Source organism: Ammospiza caudacuta, chromosome 8 (assembly GCF_027887145.1).
Source record: "Ammospiza caudacuta isolate bAmmCau1 chromosome 8, bAmmCau1.pri, whole genome shotgun sequence".
NCBI lineage: Eukaryota > Metazoa > Chordata > Aves > Passeriformes > Passerellidae > Ammospiza > Ammospiza caudacuta.
This window is the reverse complement of record NC_080600.1, coordinates 33,021,193-33,042,437: the sequence shown is the minus strand read 5'-3', so window position 1 is coordinate 33,042,437 and position 21,245 is coordinate 33,021,193. Positions and strand designations below refer to the sequence as shown.

General features: G+C 41.3%; 1 protein-coding gene across 2 annotated transcripts in view; it reads left to right on the top strand.

The window, feature by feature from the left end:
- Positions 1–21,110, top strand: part of HSPBAP1 (HSPB1 associated protein 1) — a 38,371-nt gene extending 17,261 nt beyond the window's left edge. For both annotated transcript variants that reach the window (XM_058809629.1, XM_058809628.1), the window contains 6 exons: positions 793–977; positions 4,742–4,878; positions 7,979–8,150; positions 15,494–15,577; positions 18,532–18,642; positions 18,855–21,110. In XM_058809629.1, the coding sequence (XP_058665612.1) occupies positions 793–977; positions 4,742–4,878; positions 7,979–8,150; positions 15,494–15,577; positions 18,532–18,642; positions 18,855–19,409 (1,244 nt within the window). In that variant the 3' untranslated portion in view covers positions 19,410–21,110. The remainder of the gene's footprint in view (positions 1–792; positions 978–4,741; positions 4,879–7,978; positions 8,151–15,493; positions 15,578–18,531; positions 18,643–18,854) is intronic.
- Positions 21,111–21,245: the final 135 nt, after the last annotated feature.

Here is a 21,245-nt window from a genome sequence, read left to right as displayed (position 1 = left end):
GTAAAGTAATATTTTTTTAACACTGGATAAGTCTCTTTGAAGATGGCACAATTAGTGGTGGCAGGAAATGAAGATCTCTGATGAACTGCAATTAAAATATTCTGTGATGTGGGCTACCTTACAGGCCTTCCAAGTGACCTGACCTTGAGCTGAAAGGCTGTATCAGTCAGCCTGACCAAAGCATGCTGGGAGCAAAACCCTGCTGGTAAACACTTTCTGTGTCTGCCAAGGAACACTGCAATATGCTTTTGTCAGCCCCAAATGAAAAATAAGGCCACATAGCATTTTAGATGGATCATTGGCAGCATGTGTGTGGCTCCATACCTCACTTTCTATGCATGACCACACTGGCTTGGTCATTGCTTCAGGGAAAGGGTAAGATGAACATGTCCATCTGCATAAATCTATGGAGACAAAATGAAGGATACAGAAATACTTGATGTGCACATTTGCACCTCACACTTAGGAAGGGAGATGAAGCAAAGCTCTTTTGTGAACTTGGGTGTGTTATTGAGTTACTGTGCTGAAGAACAACACTAACTATTGGTCTGCTTTTGTCTCACAGCAAGTTCAAGGTAAGAGCCATTCAATTAAACCTTAATGAAAAAGCAATAGTCTCAGACTTTACTTATGAGTTAGGTCATGAGAACCATTTTATTGACCAGAGTCAAGCTACCTAGTCAGATTTGTATCTGATGTTCCATTTAACCACAGCTGAGAGAACCTGTATTATTTTTACTGATTCTGTGCTCAATGCTCATGTAATATTTGATTTTTCTTCTGTTGCTCTAGTTCCCCAGTTTGAAACCAGCTGTAGCTATGTGGAAGCTACACTTGAGGAGTTTTTGGCTTGGAGTTGTGGGCAGCCTTCTTGTCTCTCTGGACCATTCAGTTGTTACGATTACTCCAAATACTGGGCTTATGCTGACTACAAGTACATTGCCAGGATATTTGAAGACAAGCCAGAAATTTTCCAGGTGAAACATTAATATTATCTCTTCCTAGTTGAACCACTGCAAATTATCTAACGTAGCTTCTACTGCTATCCCTCTCTGCTCCTTTGGCCACTTATTTTAAAATTCTGAAAGAAAAGCTATTAGCTCTCAGGCAAACTGAAATCTGCCAAGTGGCAGCCATCAAAGTTCTGAGTCTCCTTATAAATTTAGAAACACCACTCCAAGTGACAAAAAATAATTACCAGCCTGGCATCACTCTCTTCCTATTTAGGCCAGATCCACCTTACACCCAAATGGTGCCCAAATGAACAGCTCCACTCAGGAGGGAGGATTGATGGCATGTATTTCATTGTAGTAACAAGGCTGTAACATGGCTTTGCTCCATGTTTTGCCTTGTGGCTCATTTTATTAAGTAGCTTAGCTCCTTTCCTTAATATAATTAGATTAACTGTTTGTGAGGAGGAGAGATTCTGTGGAGGCAGTAAAATACAGGAAATAACCTGTCCATGGAAGTATGCAATTACCATACACAGTAGGACAGCTACCCAAGGTATTTCCTTTTATTTTCTCTGTGCCTATCTCCTATTTCAATGTCTTGCTTCATCTACATTCTTGCTACTTCTCCTTGCAAATTGTAAGAGGGCAAAATTAAGGACAGCTATACAAAAGGTATACTTCTTCAAAAGATATAAAGAAAGAGTAAGTAAAGCCTTATTCATTTCTATACTTTGAAAGGGGAAAATGGAATCATAATTGCCTGTAAAATCACTGTATCACTGGGGTGACAATGAATATGAACTGATAAGCCCCTTCAAATTAATTATTTCTTCAGAAAGCATTTCCCATGTTCCTCATATGTATTTTATTCTTTTGTGCCAGTAAAACTGATGTTTTACAGTGATCAGTCTTTTTTCAGACCTTCAGACTTTTCCGACTTTCCATTGGGCCGGAAGGTAAGGATTGGGCACAGAGATCATCTTACCTTTCTTTTCCCCCTTCCCTTCCTGAGCACACTGAAACATAACCAGCATCACATAACCTTGGGCTGGTTTGTGTTGTCTGAACTAAACTGGGAGCTCCAGGGATGTTTCTGGCTTCCCCAGATCTTTGCATAACTTTGTCTATAGTTGTTCTTTGGTCTTCTCTTTGTCTGCCTCCACAGACAGCATTTCCATGTGTCTTCCAGCACAGGCCAATAGCAGCTCAGAAGTCCTGAATATCCTTCTGCTTCATTCACACTTGAAGGAAACAACCATTTTTCTGCCTCTTTCTTTCCCTTGCCCCCATTCAAGAACAAAGTTGAGGCTTCAGGAGTTGTATTTCTGTGCAGGTGCCATGCCACAACCTGATCACCTGACCTAACACACAACAGATTGTACTGCATTTTTAGAACAGACACACGTAATGGTTATGCCATGAATTTTTTTGAGAAGCAGAATCTGGGAAGGAAAGACTTGGTGGTGTTATGCAAGCAAATATGGTGTGTGTCATCTGCCATTTTCACAGGCATGGGAGAGAAATGCCTCCATCAGTTCCACACTCACATGGCTTTTGAAATACTGCTACACAATTTATACCAGCCAAAGGAGTTCTTTGTGGAAATTCTTGTGTGAATTTGATGATAACTCCTTTTTTTTCCTTCTAGATTTTATTTAGATTTATGTGAGGTTATTTGAAGGGGAAAAGAAGGCCAACTGCACTGTTATTTATAGTGATTAATAGGGCCATTTAGAAGTTGTTTGAAATTTAGATTGCACTGTTTATCATTTACAGTTGTGTGGGCTAAGGTAATGATTCCGTTATTCTAATCTATGAGCAATATCTAGCATCTTACATTTTTTGTTCAGTTGATATTTCATTACAGAATTTGAGATATAAATCAGGAGCAAGATACATGCATGAAGTTTAAATAGAAATGAGACCTTTTAAAGTGACATACGGGTACAGATTAACTTCATTATAAGCAGCAAATGAAATAAATATATATCACAAGTAATGTGCCATCTGTTATGGTTGGAACACCTTTTAGTGCATTTCTTCTTACTCTGGCTTTTTATTGTAGAAAAGGAACCCAGTGTGACAAGATTTCAGTAATACTACCAGTTCCTTTTCAGTTCATTGGTTAAAAACTATTTTACCCATAATCACTTCAACTATTTACTACAGCAGGAGCATTTTCAAAAAGTTCTTTTAAATCTGATATTGATTATGTGTGCTTTCTTTTCACTTAAATTGTAACAAAATATAAAAACTATTTAGGTGTGAGATTAAAGTGTAGAAATGGTGCTACGCTTAACTTTTTCACTGAAATAGTTGTATTGAATTCCAAATTTTATGCCTGCTGAAATCTATAGGAGCAACTTTTTCTTTTTGATCATTTGCTGTCTTTGACAAATGTTTATATTACACTTCTGCATTTCTTTCAAATGATATCTTTAAAATCAATAACTCTGAAATTCAGAATCTTTAGCAACACCTAATTTTTGGGAAGGCTATCGCTCACTTTGAGGGTCTCCTGATGCAGTGTCGTGGTGAAGTCATCCTTATAATGTCTAGCTGTCGTTTTCCTCATCCATAGATCTTAAAAAAGGATAGTCATCCACCTGTCTGCAAGCAGCAAGCTTACATACTTAAATTAGGACTCCTAGACTCCCATTTTCTCTTTATAGACAGCAGAAAGAGAGAGGCTTTTCCAAGGCTTGATTGAGAGTGCTTTGACTAGAGCAGGAGCCAAGATTAAATTAGGTTCCTAAAGTTAGGTGATGTGAATGACCCCAAAGTGCTTTACTGAAATGGAACAAATACCATTATCTTCCTTTTCAAGATGGGAAAAATAAAACTCAGAGATGAAGCGATTTGCCCAAGACCATGAGGAAGCCAGAAATTTAATCTCTGTTTCCTAAGGCTCAGTCTGGGGCTCCAGCCAAAAGGTGCCAGTATCTCTGGCCAGTATTCCTCAAGTGCTTTCCAATAAACAAATGATCAGGCCCTGCAGGTGGCAGGGAGAGCTGTAGATACATGGGAAAGCTTTAGCCAAGCTACACAGAACCATTCTGCAAACCCCTTGGATTGTCTGAAAAATGCCTCACTGTGCCTCTTCCCAACTGTCAGCCCCAAGGGATTGCTTGTGGGAGGATCAACAGACTGGAAAGATCCAGCACTGTGTTCATAATATGTGTACACCTGTTCTGCCCTTCCTTACCCTGTCATCAAGTTGTTTTAAGTTCACTGCCTCTGCATTTGCAATTGTGTCCATTAAATAATAAGAAACTTAACCTGGCATAACACTGGGTCACAGATGGGATAAAGTCTGTGTTCCCAGACTACATGGAGAAAGCTGAAATAGGAGCAAGGAGAGAGCAAAAATTCCACATAGATTATCAATTGTTTGAAAAGGGAATAGGGATTTTTCTTCTTTCCTTTCATTCTCTTTTTAAATGCCATACATAAGAAGTTTTCTAAAAGCAATCCTGAGCTTGGGTGGATGGTTAAGGGTGGAGAAAGATAAAAAAGAGTGTTTGAAAAGAAAAAGAAGTCCCATATGGCCATGAGAATTTGGGCAGCCCTTCTGTAGAGCAAAGGAGTAACTTGCATGATATGAAAGGTGAGGATGAGAATTTTGGAGGAAGGGGAACAGAATGCTCCAGAACCCAACCAGGGAAAAACAGCTGCAGTGGATAAAGAGTGATGAGCAATGGAAGGAGAAGACAGGAGACTCTCAGAACTAAGGATAGGATGTCAATCAGTTCAACAGCTTACATAAATAAACCTTTTTGTTGCTCTAGGATGTAAGGTGGTCTGACTTTGGTTTTCCTGGAAGAAGTGGAAAAGAGAGCACACTGTGGATTGGTTCTGAAGGAGCAAACACCCCCTGCCACTTGGACTCCTACGGTTGCAACTTAGTGTTGCAAGTACAAGGAAGGTAACAAGTGCACATACCTACAGTAAATACAGGGGAGAGCTATACTGTGCATAAAGTTAGTTTTGGACTCTTTTTAGTATTATTTCTACGTCCTGATTATTTCAGTTTTCTGACTTCTCAATGATTGAAGAGCATCATAACTGTTCTACAGGAAATGGCAGAACTTCAGGGCATTCTGAAGTTGACACAATTTTATTTTCTAGTCTGTGTGTAATATGGTCCAATTATAAACACTTTCATTTGCCTAGTAGTTATGAATTCAGGAATTTGGAATTAGGAGATAAAAGAGTTAAAATAAAAAAAAAAAAAACTAAACAAAATAGAAATAAACTACTTTAGACTTTTACAATATTGTCTGTGCAAGAGGCTCTAATAGCCTGCTAGAGTTAATTTAAAAGGGGACCATCAGGATGGGAGCAGCCAGCTGTGAGCAAAGTTGAAAGGGACATTTGAGGCTCCAAACTCATTTGGAAGCATGTAGCTGTTGCTGTATCTTTCTGCCTGTTTGCATGCTGTCTTTGGTTTTTTCCCGCATTCTTTTTTTTTTTCTCTTTTCCTTACATATTGGCTTCAGGGTTGGTGGGGTTTTTTTGGTTTTTGGATTGTTATCTATTATTGCTAGAGTAGTGCTAGAGTAACAGAACAAGTTGCACACACTTTCTATGTTTGATAGTAGAGAGTGGAAGGAGAAATTTGCTAGGAGTTTTTCAATGGGATTAATTACTCTGCCATTTTATAGAACAGTAAGACTGTGGTGGTGGTGTGATTATGGTGCAGGATTGGAAGTCAGGTGTGTTGCCTTTTAGCTGGGCAGCATCACATGCTGACTGGCTTTAAGGCCTGAGGTAAATGAATTTGTCATCATCTTATCCCTAAGAAGGGTAACTCTGTGTAGGATTTTCATTCATGTTTGCAAACAGCCTTGAGGTCCTTGGGTGGATGTGCAGCAGAGACATTCTAGAAGCCTCCCTCAGCACTGCTGTGCTGCAGCCAATCCTGTAGACTTCAGATCACTTGTGCATTGAAGTCCAGACACTTTAGTGTATTCAGGAGCCAGAAATCTCAATGAAAACCATGAGACTTAAATGCCATAATCTTCTAAGGATCCACTTAAATACTGGGTGTACTAAATAAGTACAGTGATGTAGCAGACACAATACCTGCCAAGCCTCTTTGATCTGTACCTTCAGATGTTGAACTTGAGCCAGAGTTCCAGCATCATGCAGCAATTCTGTCCACCTTCCCAAGGCACTTCCTCCCCCTCAAGTAGACCAAAATCCTTTTTCCTCTCAGGGAAAGAAATCCAAAGCCCTTACACAGCCTGAAAAGACAAAGTTGTTTTCTCTTCAGAACAAAGCCTGTAAATAGATTGCAAACTTCCACAAGCTTGTGAATCCTGTGCTTCCTCAGAGCAGAAAGATTCCCTTTTGAGACTCACAAACAAGACAGGCTTTGTACCAGAATATAAGCTTATGCTAAACTTAAATAGATTTGCATTTGCAGGAAAGCCAGGGACAGCTCCTTAGCCCTTTGTTGCTATCTTGAATTTCCTCCTTGCATCCCTTAGGCTTCTTAATTTTTTGCTTTATGATATTGCTTTGCCGTGAGCCTGCAGGATTAACCCTGAGCCTCCTAACCTAGTCATTCTCTGCCCCCTCAGAGGATCTAGCTTGGAGGGCAAAATAAAGTTGCAATAAGGCTTGAGTTTCAGGAGAAGTGGTTTTATGCTTGCATCCAGCAGTTGCTTTGGTAATTACCAAGAAATATCAGCAGCCTATGGCACTTGCATCTGTGCTGGTCTCTGTAGTTCTGACTATCTCTTCTGTTCCTGTCCCTTTTGGTTTCGTGCCCTTTGGTTGCTTTGCGCCCATTTTCAGATCTGTGACTTAGAACTGACAACCAGAAGCAGTAGACAAAATTCAAGAAGTGAGTGCCAAGGGAAAGGAAACAAAGAAAAGCCCTTTCTAGAGTCCAAAACAAAAGAGAAGAGCTACACAAGGGCTCCAGCTGTGCTGTAAAGTGCTGCCTTTACTTTTCCATTGCTTAGTGTATTGGTCATGTTGCACTATTTGTCTAGCACCTCTTAAATGTAATAAATTCTCTTTGTGTATTCCTTCTGGTTATTTCTATCACCTAAAGTACTGCCATTTAAAACTTCTATTTTTAAATACCATATGTACCTGCTAAGATATTTAATTTATAATGCCCATAAAATGGGCACCACCAGTTCTGGCATATTCTTTTTTTCTCTTTGATCTGGTCTATGTAAGTGAAATAGAGACATTAGCTCCTGAGGACAAAGTGTGGTCCCAGCTCTGCTTGGCCTTTGCACTGTGGTGCCTTCATGTGCTTCTTTGGGCATGTAGGAGCAACGTGGCACATGAGTGCCCTCATGAGCAGAACAACCCTGTCCTGCTCCATCTGGCATTTAGTCACACCAGTAAGTTCTTAAATGCACAACCAGCCACATTTTCCTCATGTGAGACTGATAACACAAAAAAATACAGGTGTTTAAGGATACTTATTTCTATGGATGTATCTGGTTTTTATTCATTCCATCTTTGACATAGAAACATCAAGGTGACTTTTAAAAATGAGGGGTTCATGACTAACAGCCATATAAGGAAACAGAAGATAATGTCTACACCCTTTTGCTGTTGCCATCTTAAACACACAATGCCCTCTTTTCAAAACAAATACAGATTTTGAAAGCTTTTCATTCAGTGAACAAAAATACATTGTCTGTAACAAAACTATTTCTTCTAGTTTATAGAGCAATTTTTAATGCTCTGAGCATCTGTAAATGCTGCATGTAAAAAAGAGGAAGAAGAAACCAGACGGGAGAGGTTTTTTAAATTTTATCTGCCTTTAAAAATGATTGGTGAGAAGCTGTAAATCTTCTCAGTTAAAAAATTAAAAAGTGGAATATTTTAAAAACACTTTCAGGAGACAGCCTGTAAGCACTGGCTGTGTTCTCACTGCGTAGGAGATTCACACAGCGAGGCAGATTTATGTTTTATTGAAAACCTTGCTACTGCCTTTAGTTCTTTGCTGCAAGTGACATGCACTGAATACATTTTTGTCTTCTCTCTATTTTCAGGAAGAGATGGCACCTCTTCCCACCTGGTGACACCAGTTTCCTTTATCCTACCAGGATCCCTTATGAGGAATCCAGCATATTCAGCAAAGTCAACATTGCCAACCCTGATCTGAAACGCTTTCCCGAGTTCAGGAACTCAACAGCCCATGTTGTTACGCTCAGTCCAGGACAGGTACCACTTACATACAAGCTTCACATTACTTAATATTTTATTTAACTGACTAATTAAGGGCTAGGAAATCTTAACAAATTGACTGTGGAACTTCCTTCTTCCTCCACTCCACATTCAGACCTTCTCAGCACAGAAACTTTCTTCACTGTTTGCGTCGACTTTTTAGTACAAAAGCTGCAGACATTTGGAGAGCTATCAATCAGCTGTCTGATTCATAGATCAGAGTTCAATCAGCTGCCTGATTCCATACAACCACCTGTCTTGCAGCCACCTCAAATTTGTCTACTTCAGAACTTTCTTGAACTCTGACCTGTCTACTCTGACAGCAGTATGTTCCATAAAATGCATTTGGTTAATGAGTATATAGAGCTAGCAAAGGAACTCATATTTTGGTAGTGAATAGGCTTCACCTGTTGGTTTAATAAATACTTTAATTATGATACTTGCTTTTAGAGTGCACACCATTCACAGGTTTCATGGTGCTTTCCAGGGCTGTGAGGATGTTTTTAATCCTGCTTTACTGAGAAGGTTCAGCTGTAAGTGCCTGGCCTACAGTCACACAGGCAGGCAGCAGCAGTGTGAGAGTAGGGCTCAGGACTCTTGATTCCCAGTCTCCTGCTGTAAATAGTGTCCTTCTTTATTTAATCAGCAAGGTCTGTATTTGGAGTCTGAATTACCCTTTTTCATTTGTTCAGCCGTGCATGTCCTGCTAAGGCACTGCTGTGCATCTCAAACTGTCAGGCCCTTCCAAAGGAATTTTGCAATGGTCATTGCTCAGACAGTGGAGTTGCTGCTGCTGGAACCCTTTTGCCATTCTCCTACCAGATATTGTCACCTCTTTTGACCTGCCAGCTCAACAACTTGTATGAGCATTCCCCTGTCCCTAACTGGCAAACCCAGCTGTCTTCAACAATTTAAAGAATGGATTTTTGCTAATTAAGTTAATTCTGAGGAGGCAGAGTGGGGCAGGATAGTAGCTTCCAACAAAAGGATGATACCCTTCAACTGGAAGTGTATGCTCTGCAGTTGGTACAGATGCAAATGGAGAATCTATGATCAGCTTTTACTGTTTGCACTACATTAGCTCATACTTGTACTCCTAAAGCAAATCATTAGTTTCACATTCAGCACTTTGTAAGGTTGCAGCAGTCAGTAATTTAAAGCACAAAGAACAAATTTTTACTATTGATAAAAATGCCACATCCATTCAGCACTGCGTTATCCCTGATCCCCAATACTATTTGAATTTATAATCTCCTTTGCAATGATCAAGTGCACTAGTGAACCTTTAATATGATCTTAATTTTAATTAGGCTTAAAGCAATTACAAATTAATCTTGCTAGGAATAAAGATCTTGAGCCAGCTCAGTAATAGAATTTGTCTGCATTGCCATGAACGAGATACTGTTTGGATTTCCTGGGGGGGAAAGTGATGTAGCAGCAATGATGGAGCAGTGAGGTATTGCCTTTGTCCATTTCATCAGTGCTTTTTGTGTGGTGCTTGCCAGCATCTCATCCAGAAGCTTTCAGGGCAGGTGGCTGGGAGCTGCAGCCATTTGATGGAAAGGAATGACCTAGAAGAACTCCTTTTTTAACAAGGGAGAGAATTCCTAAATAATGTCTTGATATGTGTTTAACAGTGGTTTTCACATAGAATTAGCCCAGTTACTGGAGAATTTGTAGGCATCTTTATTTTGTGATAAAATGTAGCATCTCGACTCATTCCCAGAGGGTATGCAGAACATTTTGGATTATTGTAACAATAAAAGGCTGAAAAAACGAAGACAAAGGTGTTCTTAGGTATTCAGGAGAGCAGCTGCATGTGGAGTGAGTGCAGCTTTGAATATCAAAAACTTAATGTGTCTAATGCCACCTTCTGGTCAATGTTTGCCACCAGCCATTTTTCTGCCTGAAAGCAGAATTCCTTCATGTAACATTGTGCCAGTGCACAGAGTGTACAGTCAGTTAGATCCTTTGTGCCCTTGCACTGTATTATTCATAGGTGAACCTCTATTATGAATTTGGTAGTTGATTGAGAATTAAGGTTTTATAAGGTTTCATCCTGTACCTGACCACTGGCTGTCAGCTGCATTTCAACAGACATAACTTCTGGTTTTACATCAGTGATCTGTTCTGAAACAAATGATGAAAACATTTAGATGTCAAGCTTACTCAAATAGGCAGCTGAGTAGTGGAAGGGCTTGCAGCAGTACTATATCCACTATATCCATGAAGTTACAAGCTCAAGTTGTGTTACAGAAATGTAGGGGGTCCTTATAAATGTTTGGACCTGGTCCCCTCTGTGATGGTTGCAAAGCTGAGGATTAAGTATGGAGCAGCATTTCTAGTAACACCCTGATTTTTTTCTCAAATATACAAATGCTCCCTAAAAGACCAGAAATGGGACAAACCACATCTGTTCTTGTATCTTCTACCCATGCTCTGGGAAAAGTATTAAGAGAGTTAGGGATCTGTCACCCTCAGCTTAAATCCTGTTCAGGACAGGTGTCCTATTTGCCATCAGTGGCACTTCAGCAAGGTGGTTCATCCTTCCTGTCTTACATAATTACAGTCCTGCAGGAACATTGATCCTACCTTGTCCTTCAGCACAGGCTGTAGAAGGAGCCTATGCACATAGATGCTTAACTTTTTTGATGATTAAAAATAGGAAAGATGAATACCACTTGAAAAAGCTACAAAAAACCGAGGTGCTGTACAAGGATAAAATCATTGATCATTCTTTCCTCTGCCCCACTTCTCACTGACTTCTGGCTTCCTTCCTGCTCACTAATTGCTCTTAATCCATCTCCCTGTTAATCCATATCCACATAACCAGACAATGGTAGGGAGACTATGAAGTGATCTGGGTTTATCTGAAGGGATGGAGAACAAGCAGCTGCCCCTCTGTGCCCCTGTGAGCAATCCCATTCCCCACCTTGCTACCCCAGGCAGGTGCTGTTGAGGCAGAGCTTGCCTGCCCTGGGCCTGGCCCTGTGCCCCAGTGCAGCCTGAGGCCAGAGGAGCTGCTGGGCAGAAGTGCAGGGAAAGGCCTAACTGAGGTAGCCAAGAGGCACATTGGGTCTGAGAAGGGTGCCCTCCCTCTGGCTTTGAAAAATATTGTCATTGGATGGGAAAAAAAACTATTTTAGAAAAATATGAACATTACTGCTTGCTGGTTCTCACCATGGCCTGCTGCTCAGAAGCTCCCCTCCCCTGCTTCTGCAAAGTCTAAAAGAAACACATTGATGTGGCCACAAATACAGTTGTGTTCCTGTGTTTAGCTGCAGGATTTTCTCTTTCTGGGCTTCTGCTGCAGAATCTAACACACCATGGGATCCTGCTCAGCAGCAGAGCTCCCAGCAGTGCAGGCAAACCTCTGACCTCTAATCTAACCCTGAGCAAGAAGAAATCATCATGAAGTCAGGGAGGGATTTCCCTGTGTGCTGCCTTTAAAGAAAGGGTGTGAGAACATCAGGTTGGGCTTAAAGTGGAGAACAGAAGAACACACAGCCTGGATAGACAAGAAAAATATAATTGATACCAAAGTGTTTTAGTAAGTCAAGAAATGCAGTAATTCAAAGGTAGTGTAATGTTCCTGCTCAAAGTATACAAAAGAGTTTTTAAAAGGAGTTACAGTAAAAAAGCTACTTTTGTTGGAGAAGAATTTGAGTGATTTTACTAAAAGAGAATTCAGAGTTGGCCACACCATTATGCATAATAGATGGCTGATAATTCTGTTCTGGGAAAGCAATAAAGAGTTTTCACAGGGGAGACTGCAGAGCCTGCCCCAAGTCACCCCATAGAGAAGGTAGACAGCCCAACCCAACCTCAGGACACCAGAACTATGATTTCCATCACAGAAGAAGCAGAAGAGTCCAGGAGCTGAATTTATGCTAGGATTGGTGATAAAAACACTGCTCAACCTGCAACACCTATGGAGAGCCCTCAAAAACGAAAGGTCAAAGCTGCAATTCCCTGACTCTGCTTCTCCACCTCTTCCCTGAGCTTCCCTCATTCTCTCACCTAGGTCAATGTGGGCCAGTCCTCCTCTTCACTGTGCCTTTCCCCATGGCTGTGCCTTTCCCTTGGCTGTGCCCATGTTTCTGACTCCAGTCACCCTTGGAGCTCCATTTCAGTGCACAGGAAGACACCGGGAGGGAGGAGGAGGAGGAGGCAGGGTGAGAAGCACCTTCCAAGCACCAGGACAGGCAGGCTCCAGCTGGGATGAGGCACAGGCTGGGGCAGCAGGGCTCACACAGTCCTCAGATGGTGCTCCCACAGAATTGGCTATGCCTGCACCTACTTCATTTTATGTTTCATTGCCTGGTTGCAAACACTTCTGGGATCTCCTTGGGTCCCCCCCGTGGCTCAGTGTCTTTATCTTCCCCTGACACTGGCTTCCTTTTTGTGTGCATTTACCTAAATATCTTTTTCTAATGAGCAGAAATTTCTTGGTATAATATTTCACTTCAGGGTATGCTCTCTTTTTGAAGCAATTCCACCTCTGCCCTACCTTTGCACTGTATCAAGTTAATCATGTCCACTGAGAATTCAAACCTGCTCTGTTCTCTGTGCTGTACAAGTCTTCAGCATTGCTCCACTTGCTCTCCCAACTGTTCCTTTGGTTTCTTTCCTCCCATTACAGCATCTCATTTTATCTTTTCTGGGACTTATGTCCTACTTTAACTTCATTTGCTATATTTGGCTGTCACTAGCCTAAATATTAAAATTATCTGATTGGTTACTGTTTAGATCAGTATCTTCCCAGCACAAATAAAGTTAGATAAGTTCTGTGGAAAGCAGGCTAGCACAAGATTATCTCTTAGCTTGGAGTAGTTCTGTCTTGCTATTGCCCTTTACATTTTCCCTATAAAATGTTTGCTGCATTTGTGTGTGTTGTTTCACTGTGGCTTACTTTTATGTTTCCTATAGAAATGTAGCTAAATCTTTGCCCCATATTCATAAACATATGGAAGTCTGCTTTTTTTAATTGTGAAATTGATTTTTAGAGGCAGCCGTGGTGGGTTGTTTTGGTTTATTTTCATTTGATTGTGCTTCTGTTTGCTTTTAATTTGAAAACCTTGAAGGATACTAGTTTGTAAATGTAGAAGAACTCTATCTTTCTTTTCTGGGTTGTTGGGGTTTTGGGGTTTTTTTTTTGGTCTTATTAGTTCTGCTCTCTTGCCAGCTGTATTTTTTTGTTTTAATTACCTTTTTCCATTTCTTCATCTTTATTAAAGTTTTAGTCCTTTTGCTTTTTGATACTTTCAATTTTCTTGTTGCTATAAATCCTAATTTTAACAAGCATAAGCTTGTTCAACAATGAAGGAGGGAGAGCAAGTGTCTTTATGGACCCTCTTGCCTATTTGAGTCGCAGCTCTGTAGCTCTCCTAGAAACTGCATCAGCGAACAGTGCCAGCTGCAGAGACACAGCTTTGCAGTTATTACCCTTAACCTGCTGGCAAGGGAAACCTGATTAGTCTCTAAAGGACCAAGTTCCTCCTCTTTGGTTTGAAAACCCAGGACAAGTTGTGGGGATTGTATTTTCCTTCTGGCTGTACCTGCTCTCTCCAAAGCAATTCTGTCTCCATTTTGCATGAGTCATGTGGAGCCAGCACGTTCCATGTCTAATTTCCTTCTTGGTTTTCCAGGCAGCATTTCTTACTGAAACATTTATACATTTCCCTTAATCTGTCTCTTGCTCGTGTTCCCTTGCCACATGGTCCCTGTGCAGCACCTCCCCAGTGTCTGCTGCCCTCCTCCACGTGCTGGAGCTCGCTGTTCTGCACAGGGCTCACAGGAAGGAACCCACTGGTGCAAACAGCCACTCACAGGAGCTCTGCTTTCTTCTGCTGTAACACAAAGTTTGCCAGGGCTCACCATTACACCCAGTCACTTGGAGGGCACCCAGAGTCTTTAGCAGAGTTCAGTGTAAGAACCCCTATAGAGCAGATGAGCATTTGGGGAGGGAGGGGATTTGTATGATTTTGCAGTCAGTGAAACTGGAAAACACTTCCTTACAGATAAACCCATTGCTGCTAATGCAACGGCACTGTTCATTTAAAGTGGATGTTTCCTTGATAAAAACAAAACTCTGAAACTCGTTCAGCAGAGAAAACATGTTTTGGCTGCAGTCTGTGGGGTTTCATACACTTACATGTCAGGACTAATTAGTGATATTTTTAAAATAATGACCCTCCACTGACTGACTTCCCTTTCTGTTCTGTGTGCTGTATTGGATTAAAGAATAATTCCAAATGATTTTGACCTTTGGAGAGCCAGTGCTTTTTGTTTGACCTAAATTTAAGCCTGTAGAGAACATTTTGTCGTCTGGCCCAAAAAATAAGTGTTCCAAGTGTCCTGTAAGTGTTTGCAGGACTGGTGCCATTGTTTGCCCCACAGACATTTTCCCATTAGCCACGTTTTGATGTGATGAAGCACAGGGCTATCTGGGTAGCAGAACATCCTTCTAAGTAATTTGTGTCTACCAAGAGAAAGAACTGTCTGCAATTCAAATACAGATCATTGCTTCACTTTCCCCATTGTGAAGTATATATTTTTATCTGTCTCTGACCATTTTTATAACTTGTCAAAAAATATCTTTTATGCTTTCCTTGATAGCTCCATGTTACTCTAATGTTCAGTAATCTGCAAAGCTTGTCCTCTATCATCAAAACAACATCAGTGTCTTGTACCATAAAAAACCATGGGTTGGAATCAATTTTCTGTCACAGCTATCATCCTGATATTGTTGTAAAGCTCTGATCTAAACTAGATTGTCCCAGAAATCATGACATTTTCTTTTAAAAGCCTGTCTACTAAAAGTGAAACATTTAATACTGGTGATTATTTACCAGAATTAAAACTGCATTTTGTCACCTAGTCACCTAGATGAGCAGAGGGATGCCTGCTTCTTGGGAAAACCAGCTGGCAGTCCTACAGGAACTGGGAAATTTGCTCAGTTGGAGAGTCTACAAAAGAATTCCTGCTTGACTCAAACTCTCTCTGAAGTCCTGATGTACTGCTGCACCAGATGCACCCCCTCTGTTCTGCTGTATTTTGCTTACCCACAGCATTTAAAGGTTATAGTCCTGCTTGGGACTATATGGGAAGGAGTTTGGGTGAAAGGTAGTTCTGGATCATGTCCATGTCTTACATGGTAGTATTGATAGCGTGGGCATTTAAGTCTTGAGAAAAAGCTCTTTAAAAGAGAGAAATAAATATCACCTCTCACCTGTGTCCTTGCCTCAGTTCTGTCTCTACACCCCACATCACCTAAATTAAAAAACTGTGTCTTTCTTCAGGCTTCTGCTTGTTCCCTAATGCAATGTCTGCACTTCCAGGTCCTGTTTGTCCCAAGGCACTGGTGGCACTATGTGGAATCCATTGATCCTGTCACTGTCAGCATCAACTCTTGGATTGAACTGGTATTTTCCTTTTAATGTCCTTTTAATGGGGGTGTGGCACAAGGGATTTCTGTCCCCTGCCTGCCAGGTTCAGTCCTACTGGGTGTGTTGTGTTCAGAGGCTGGGGAGTGAAGAGCCCTTATGGATACATTTTTTCTGGAAGAACCTTTCAAGGTTCCAGATCTGAAGCCCCAGTTTAGCAGAAATCCCCTTTCAAGTTTACTTCAATCAGGTAAACAATTAAACACAAGCTAAATTTTCATGCCTAATTTCTTAAGGGCCAGCCAGCTTTGCGCTGAATAGAGAACAAAAACCAGGAACTTCACCTCAAGGACAAGCTTATGTGCAAAGCTAAATTAGAATTTAAATCAGATTAATGTGAATAGGAAGGGAGGAGAAGAAGATTTTTGGATTTTTCATTTTTGGATTTTCATTTGATAGTTTTGCTTTGGCTGAAGTTGGATTTCCTCGTGTATTTAATTAATTTTCTTCTCCCTGGGCTTTGATTTTTCTTGCTCATGTTAACCAGTATATATGGGATGATTCCAGGGATATTATAAAATCATAGAATAGTTTGGGTTGGAAGGGACCTTTAAAGGTTGTCTAGTCCAATCACTCTACAAGGAGCAGGGACATATTCCACTAGATCATCTCAATACTCCAGAAGGTTTTCTGATTGACATTACTTTATTATTAATCCTAGGTTAATATTAAAAAAAAAAACTTTTGAAATGGCCTCACTGAAATACTCACTGCCTTTTTTTCCCCTACTTCTAAAACCTATATTAGACTGGAAATCTGCAGGGGAAAGAACACATGCTTTCAGCTGCTGTTCCAAGACCAGAGGATGCATTTCTCATACCAACATCAAACCAAGCAGAGCACAGGAACTCACTTGGGTATTTTCCTCATGGAGAAATTTTTGAGGTGAAACCTGTGTATTTAGCAAGGACAGCAGGCCCACAGCCCAGACCAGGCTCTCACACAGCCCTAAATGCAGTCAGGCTGTTTGCAGTGCCAGAGAAGGCACCAATTATATTGTAGAGCAGCCACTTAAGCCTGCCTTGAATTTGAGCCTTTGAGGTAATTCAGAGGAGCTGGCTGTGTGCCCTGGGCTTGGGAAGGCCCTGATGTCAGCACACACTTGTGCCCTAAGCTGGACCTCACAAGTTGTCCCCCTCTGGAGGAGCAGGCTGTGGTGGGATCAGCCTGCCTGGTAGCTCCCAGGTGCTGGCGTGGGGCCTGAGCATTTCTAGCTGTTCTTATGTGTTGCAAGGGGAAAAAAAAAAAGTGGAGCTAAACTCTACATCCTGTTCTGTCATAAAGGTCTTGCAGAAGTCACCAAGATCCTGTTTGGTGCCAGCAGGAGTCAGTGGCTGTGTGGTGTCATAAGCAGAGGAGTCTTTGCTGGATCTTGCTAATAAATGACACACACCCTCCCCAGATATCAGTATCTGCCATGAGCAAATGTGGCTATTGCAGCCCAGGGGAAAGGTCCTTACAGAAATCACCCCTGCAGCTGATGATGCAGCATTGTTTGTGAGGTGTTGGGCACTCCATCTATAAAATAAATTCTGACATGGATTCTAAAAGACAATTCTGAGAACATTAGCATTACCAAACCAAGCAGTTCTTGCTCACAGCTGTTACCAGCTGCTTTCATATTGACAGATGTGAATCACACCAACAATTACAGTCCCAGTGAAACCATTAATTATATTGGCAAGAGTCTAGAGTAGAAATTTAATTTGTTTTCAGCTGGATGTGAGCTACCCAAGTATTCCTTGCTTTCTAACATACTGTCATGCAATCAGTACAGCCCTGTTGTTCTGCAGGCCAGGATGAATACCAAGAATGCAACACCTTAAATAGTTTCCACATGTCAATACCAAACTCTGTACTTTGGTGGTTTTTTATACAAGGCCATTAAAAAGCCTAGCATCCAAACCCACAAAATGCTAAGAGCACTTCCCCCTGCTTCTATCCCAAACTCTGCTTAAGGTTCCAGGAAAAATTGCTGCTTTCAGCCCTCATACTAGCCAGATGTGTGGTTTGCTTGACAGGTTCCCTGGAGCCACAGTTAGACTGGTCAGGGCTGTGGGTTGACCACGTTGGATCTTCCCTCCAAAACTAATACATCTAAGCATCTCAATTAAATCAAATATATGCATCCACTTCTAGGTACTTGTCATTGAGATAACAAAACCACCATCCTGTTTGAAGAGTCTACCATTCCTTCCACATACAAGAAACACAAATGGGAAAGAAAGCCAAAATCCTATAAAGTTTTTTCTGCTATCCTAACCTAGCAAGCATCCAGCTGTCCAAGGGGGATCATGAAGGAAGGCCTGAAACAAAGAGCCTATATTAAGTTAGTAAGTCAATTTTCAGTTTTGCAGGAGAGTTTTCAGAGCAAACATGCTTTTCCTTCTGGTGATGTTCAAAAGTGCAGCAGTTTGTCAGCTGCTCTTACATGATAAAATGTTTCCTAAATTTCCTTAAGATTCACTTTTGTGCTTGTGTAGTCCTTAGATAGCTGCTGCCTTGCTATAACATCCTGTCTGTTTTAATTGCTTAAATTAGACATAATATGGAGATATAAAAATGTGCTATGTACTTCTGTGGCTCTTCTAGTCCTAAAGAGCTGTTTAAATGCACACATTAATTAAATGCTAATATTGCATTATAATTTCAAGCACCAGATTCAATTAACAAAACACTAATAAGGGAAAAGATTATATACACATACTATTTTTTGCAAATCCTTATTCAGATGAGCAGTCACACCAAAGCCTGTGCTGTCACCTGTTTGGGGGCTTTGCACAGGAAGAGAGTCTGAAACCTTCCACTGACTTCACATGCATGAGTGTGGCTTTCAAACTAAGGCCATCTATGTTTTTCCTAAGATCTTTCAGCTTTCTGCAGAGAGCCATGAGCTAATCTACCCCCTAAAACCTTCTGTTCTCTTGAGGCAGGATGCAGATCATGAAGCCCGTGTAGAGGAGGCAATAACTCGAATGCTGGTATGCGCCATAAAATCAGCAGAAAATCCCAGTGATGGAGATCTCTGGCTAAATCCCACAGAGGTAAGCCCTCTACTGCTCTCATTATAGCAGCAATAACAAAGAATTACTGACATTTTGCTTAGCTCCCCCTGAGTCTTTATGCTGCTTTGAGAAAGGGAGTTTGAAGTTCCATCCCCCTTCATGTAGCAAAAGTAATTCATGGAAGATAATCACGCAAGGCTGAATTGAAACCTGTCTCCTTTTAACTGAGTGTATTCTGGGTGTTTTCTTAGGTTGAGGCAACCTCCCATGAAATCAATCTTCAGTACCTGAATAAAGCAGTGTCTGCATACCTCAAGTGTCAGGAGACAAGTGTGTCAGGACAGGCACGTTCGAGCAGCAGTGGTGCAAAGCAGAGGACAAGCACCTCATGCAAGAGGAAGAGAAGGGAAGCTGGCTGTGAACCAGAGAGCTGCACATTACTAACCCAGGAAAGTGACTTTCCTGCACCCAAAGCAGAAGAGCTGCAGAAAATACCTTTTGGGCCTCATCTTATACAGGTTTTACCACAGTCTCACAAAACCAGCGTGGTGGGTGCAGTTGCAGTTGAAAGTGATGGTAGAGATCTTCTCCATGAAAATGAAGAACATTTTGGAAAATTACAATGCAAGAGGAAGAGATTGCTAATGAGTAATGACTGTGAGGCAGCTGCACATCAAATGGATTCAGACTGCAGTCCATGCACCTCACAAACAGCCCTTTCTACCAATGACTTGTTAGACTGTCTGGTTAATCCTCGTGTCATCAGTTTAGTGGCTCAGCTGCTGTTGGAGAGAATGAGAGTGTGATGCTGGAGTGCTTTATCATTGCTGAAACAGAAATCAAACAGCAGTTCTTGTTCAGCATGTTTAAGATCTGTAATAATTGAATGTTCCATTTCAAGTAATTTTTAGGTACAGATAGACACAGTTAATGGTTAAGTGCAGGTTGAAGTTGAGCTGAAAGAAGAACAGCTGGTTAGTGATGGCTGTGAAGAGAAAGGTGTGTTTAGTCAGGGAGCTGCTCAATGTTATGAACAAGAGAGAGCACACACAGTCACACTCCCACCGTGCTGTGCAGGTGGGATCTTCACAGTGCTCTACAGCTCCGAGCTGGAAAACAAATATGGCTTGATGATGGATAGCAGAGGGAGTGCTGGGACATGGTCACGGCAAAGGGGAACCACGGGTAGGAGCAGAGAGATTAACTGACTGTAGACTGCAGTCCTTGACCACATTTAAAGTAATAATAAGCAATAAGCAATCAGTTGATTACATTAAAAATAATAAATTCAGGTAAACCTAAACCTCAGCCAAGAGAGAATGCACTCACTAATGCATCTACTTCCTCCCTTCTACTAAATAACTTCAGTTTTGTCACAGAGCTCTGGGTTGGAGTGAGACAAAAGCCCTTAGCAAGAAAGTAGCCTTTAGCTACTTGAAGGTGGGAGAGTAAGGGCATTTGGAAGTTCCTGCTATTATTTATTTAAAGACAGGTGTGCACAGTCCCCTAAGAAACAAAGCAAAACAGCTATGACTTTTTACCTCTGTCCTTCTCCTTACCATAACAATCAAAATGTATTAATTTTTTTCTTTTGGTTGTAAATGGTTGCTGTACAAGATCAGCCTTTCTTCAAAGGATAGTAATCCTTGGATTTGGTTTTAAAAGCTGGGTTGTTCTTTGATTGAAATTTAAGGAACATGAAATATAGGCAAGAGGTTTGTTAACTCTGAATCTATGCATGGAGGCTTGAACAAAACCTGGGAAGAAAGCTGCTGGCACCTTCCAGGAGGCTCTCACCTCCTCTGATTTGTTTGTGGTGGCACCAGAGGCATTTTCCCTAACTGCAGTTTCCAAAGACAGCTTCAGGGACAGCTCCTGTGAAACCTTTGCTTTTAAAATGTCTCCTTGCTTGTGTCTGCTAGAGACCAAGAAGCCAGTTTCTATCATCAGCCTGTTCTCATAGCCCTAACCTTCCACGACCAGCCCTCCAGCTGGTATTTCCTTTGCTTGATGTGTGCTCCCTGCTAAATACATGAAGCTAGTGCTGTTTTCACAAAGATCACCTTCCACTAATTTATAGTTGAAAAATCCTGACTGCAAAGGTGCTTTCTCTCTGCTTTTATTCAGATTGCATTGTTGGCAGGGCCCTGATGAATTATGGTAAGGGCTTTACATAGGCACCAGTAGATCAGAAATTCAGGGAACCTTGCCATTTCAAAAATCTCCCCAAAAACCTAATACACTTGGAAGAGGATTAAGTTGAAAAGGCTCAAATGTTCATGTTTAACAAGCACAGAAACCTTACTGTGATGGAAACAGAGCTGTGTGTGTAGTTTGCTGGAGACCCTTGCTTTGAAGCATGGCTGTGAGTTAGCAGCAGAGGCCACACGAGCTCCATCTCTGACCCACAAATGGGCAGTTTCCAGTCCTGCTCTGCCCTGGTAATTGGGCTTAGGCACTGGTAACACCTCAGCAATGAGAGACAATCCACTGTTCTTGTTTCATGTTTCTACACCAAAGGGTCTCAGCAGGGTTGCACCCCTGCAACCAGACCAGAATTTAATAAACAATCCTGTTGATACAGTTCCTGTTTGTGTGGTGGCACTGCTGTGACAAAGGGATTTGGTCAGGAATCACTTAGG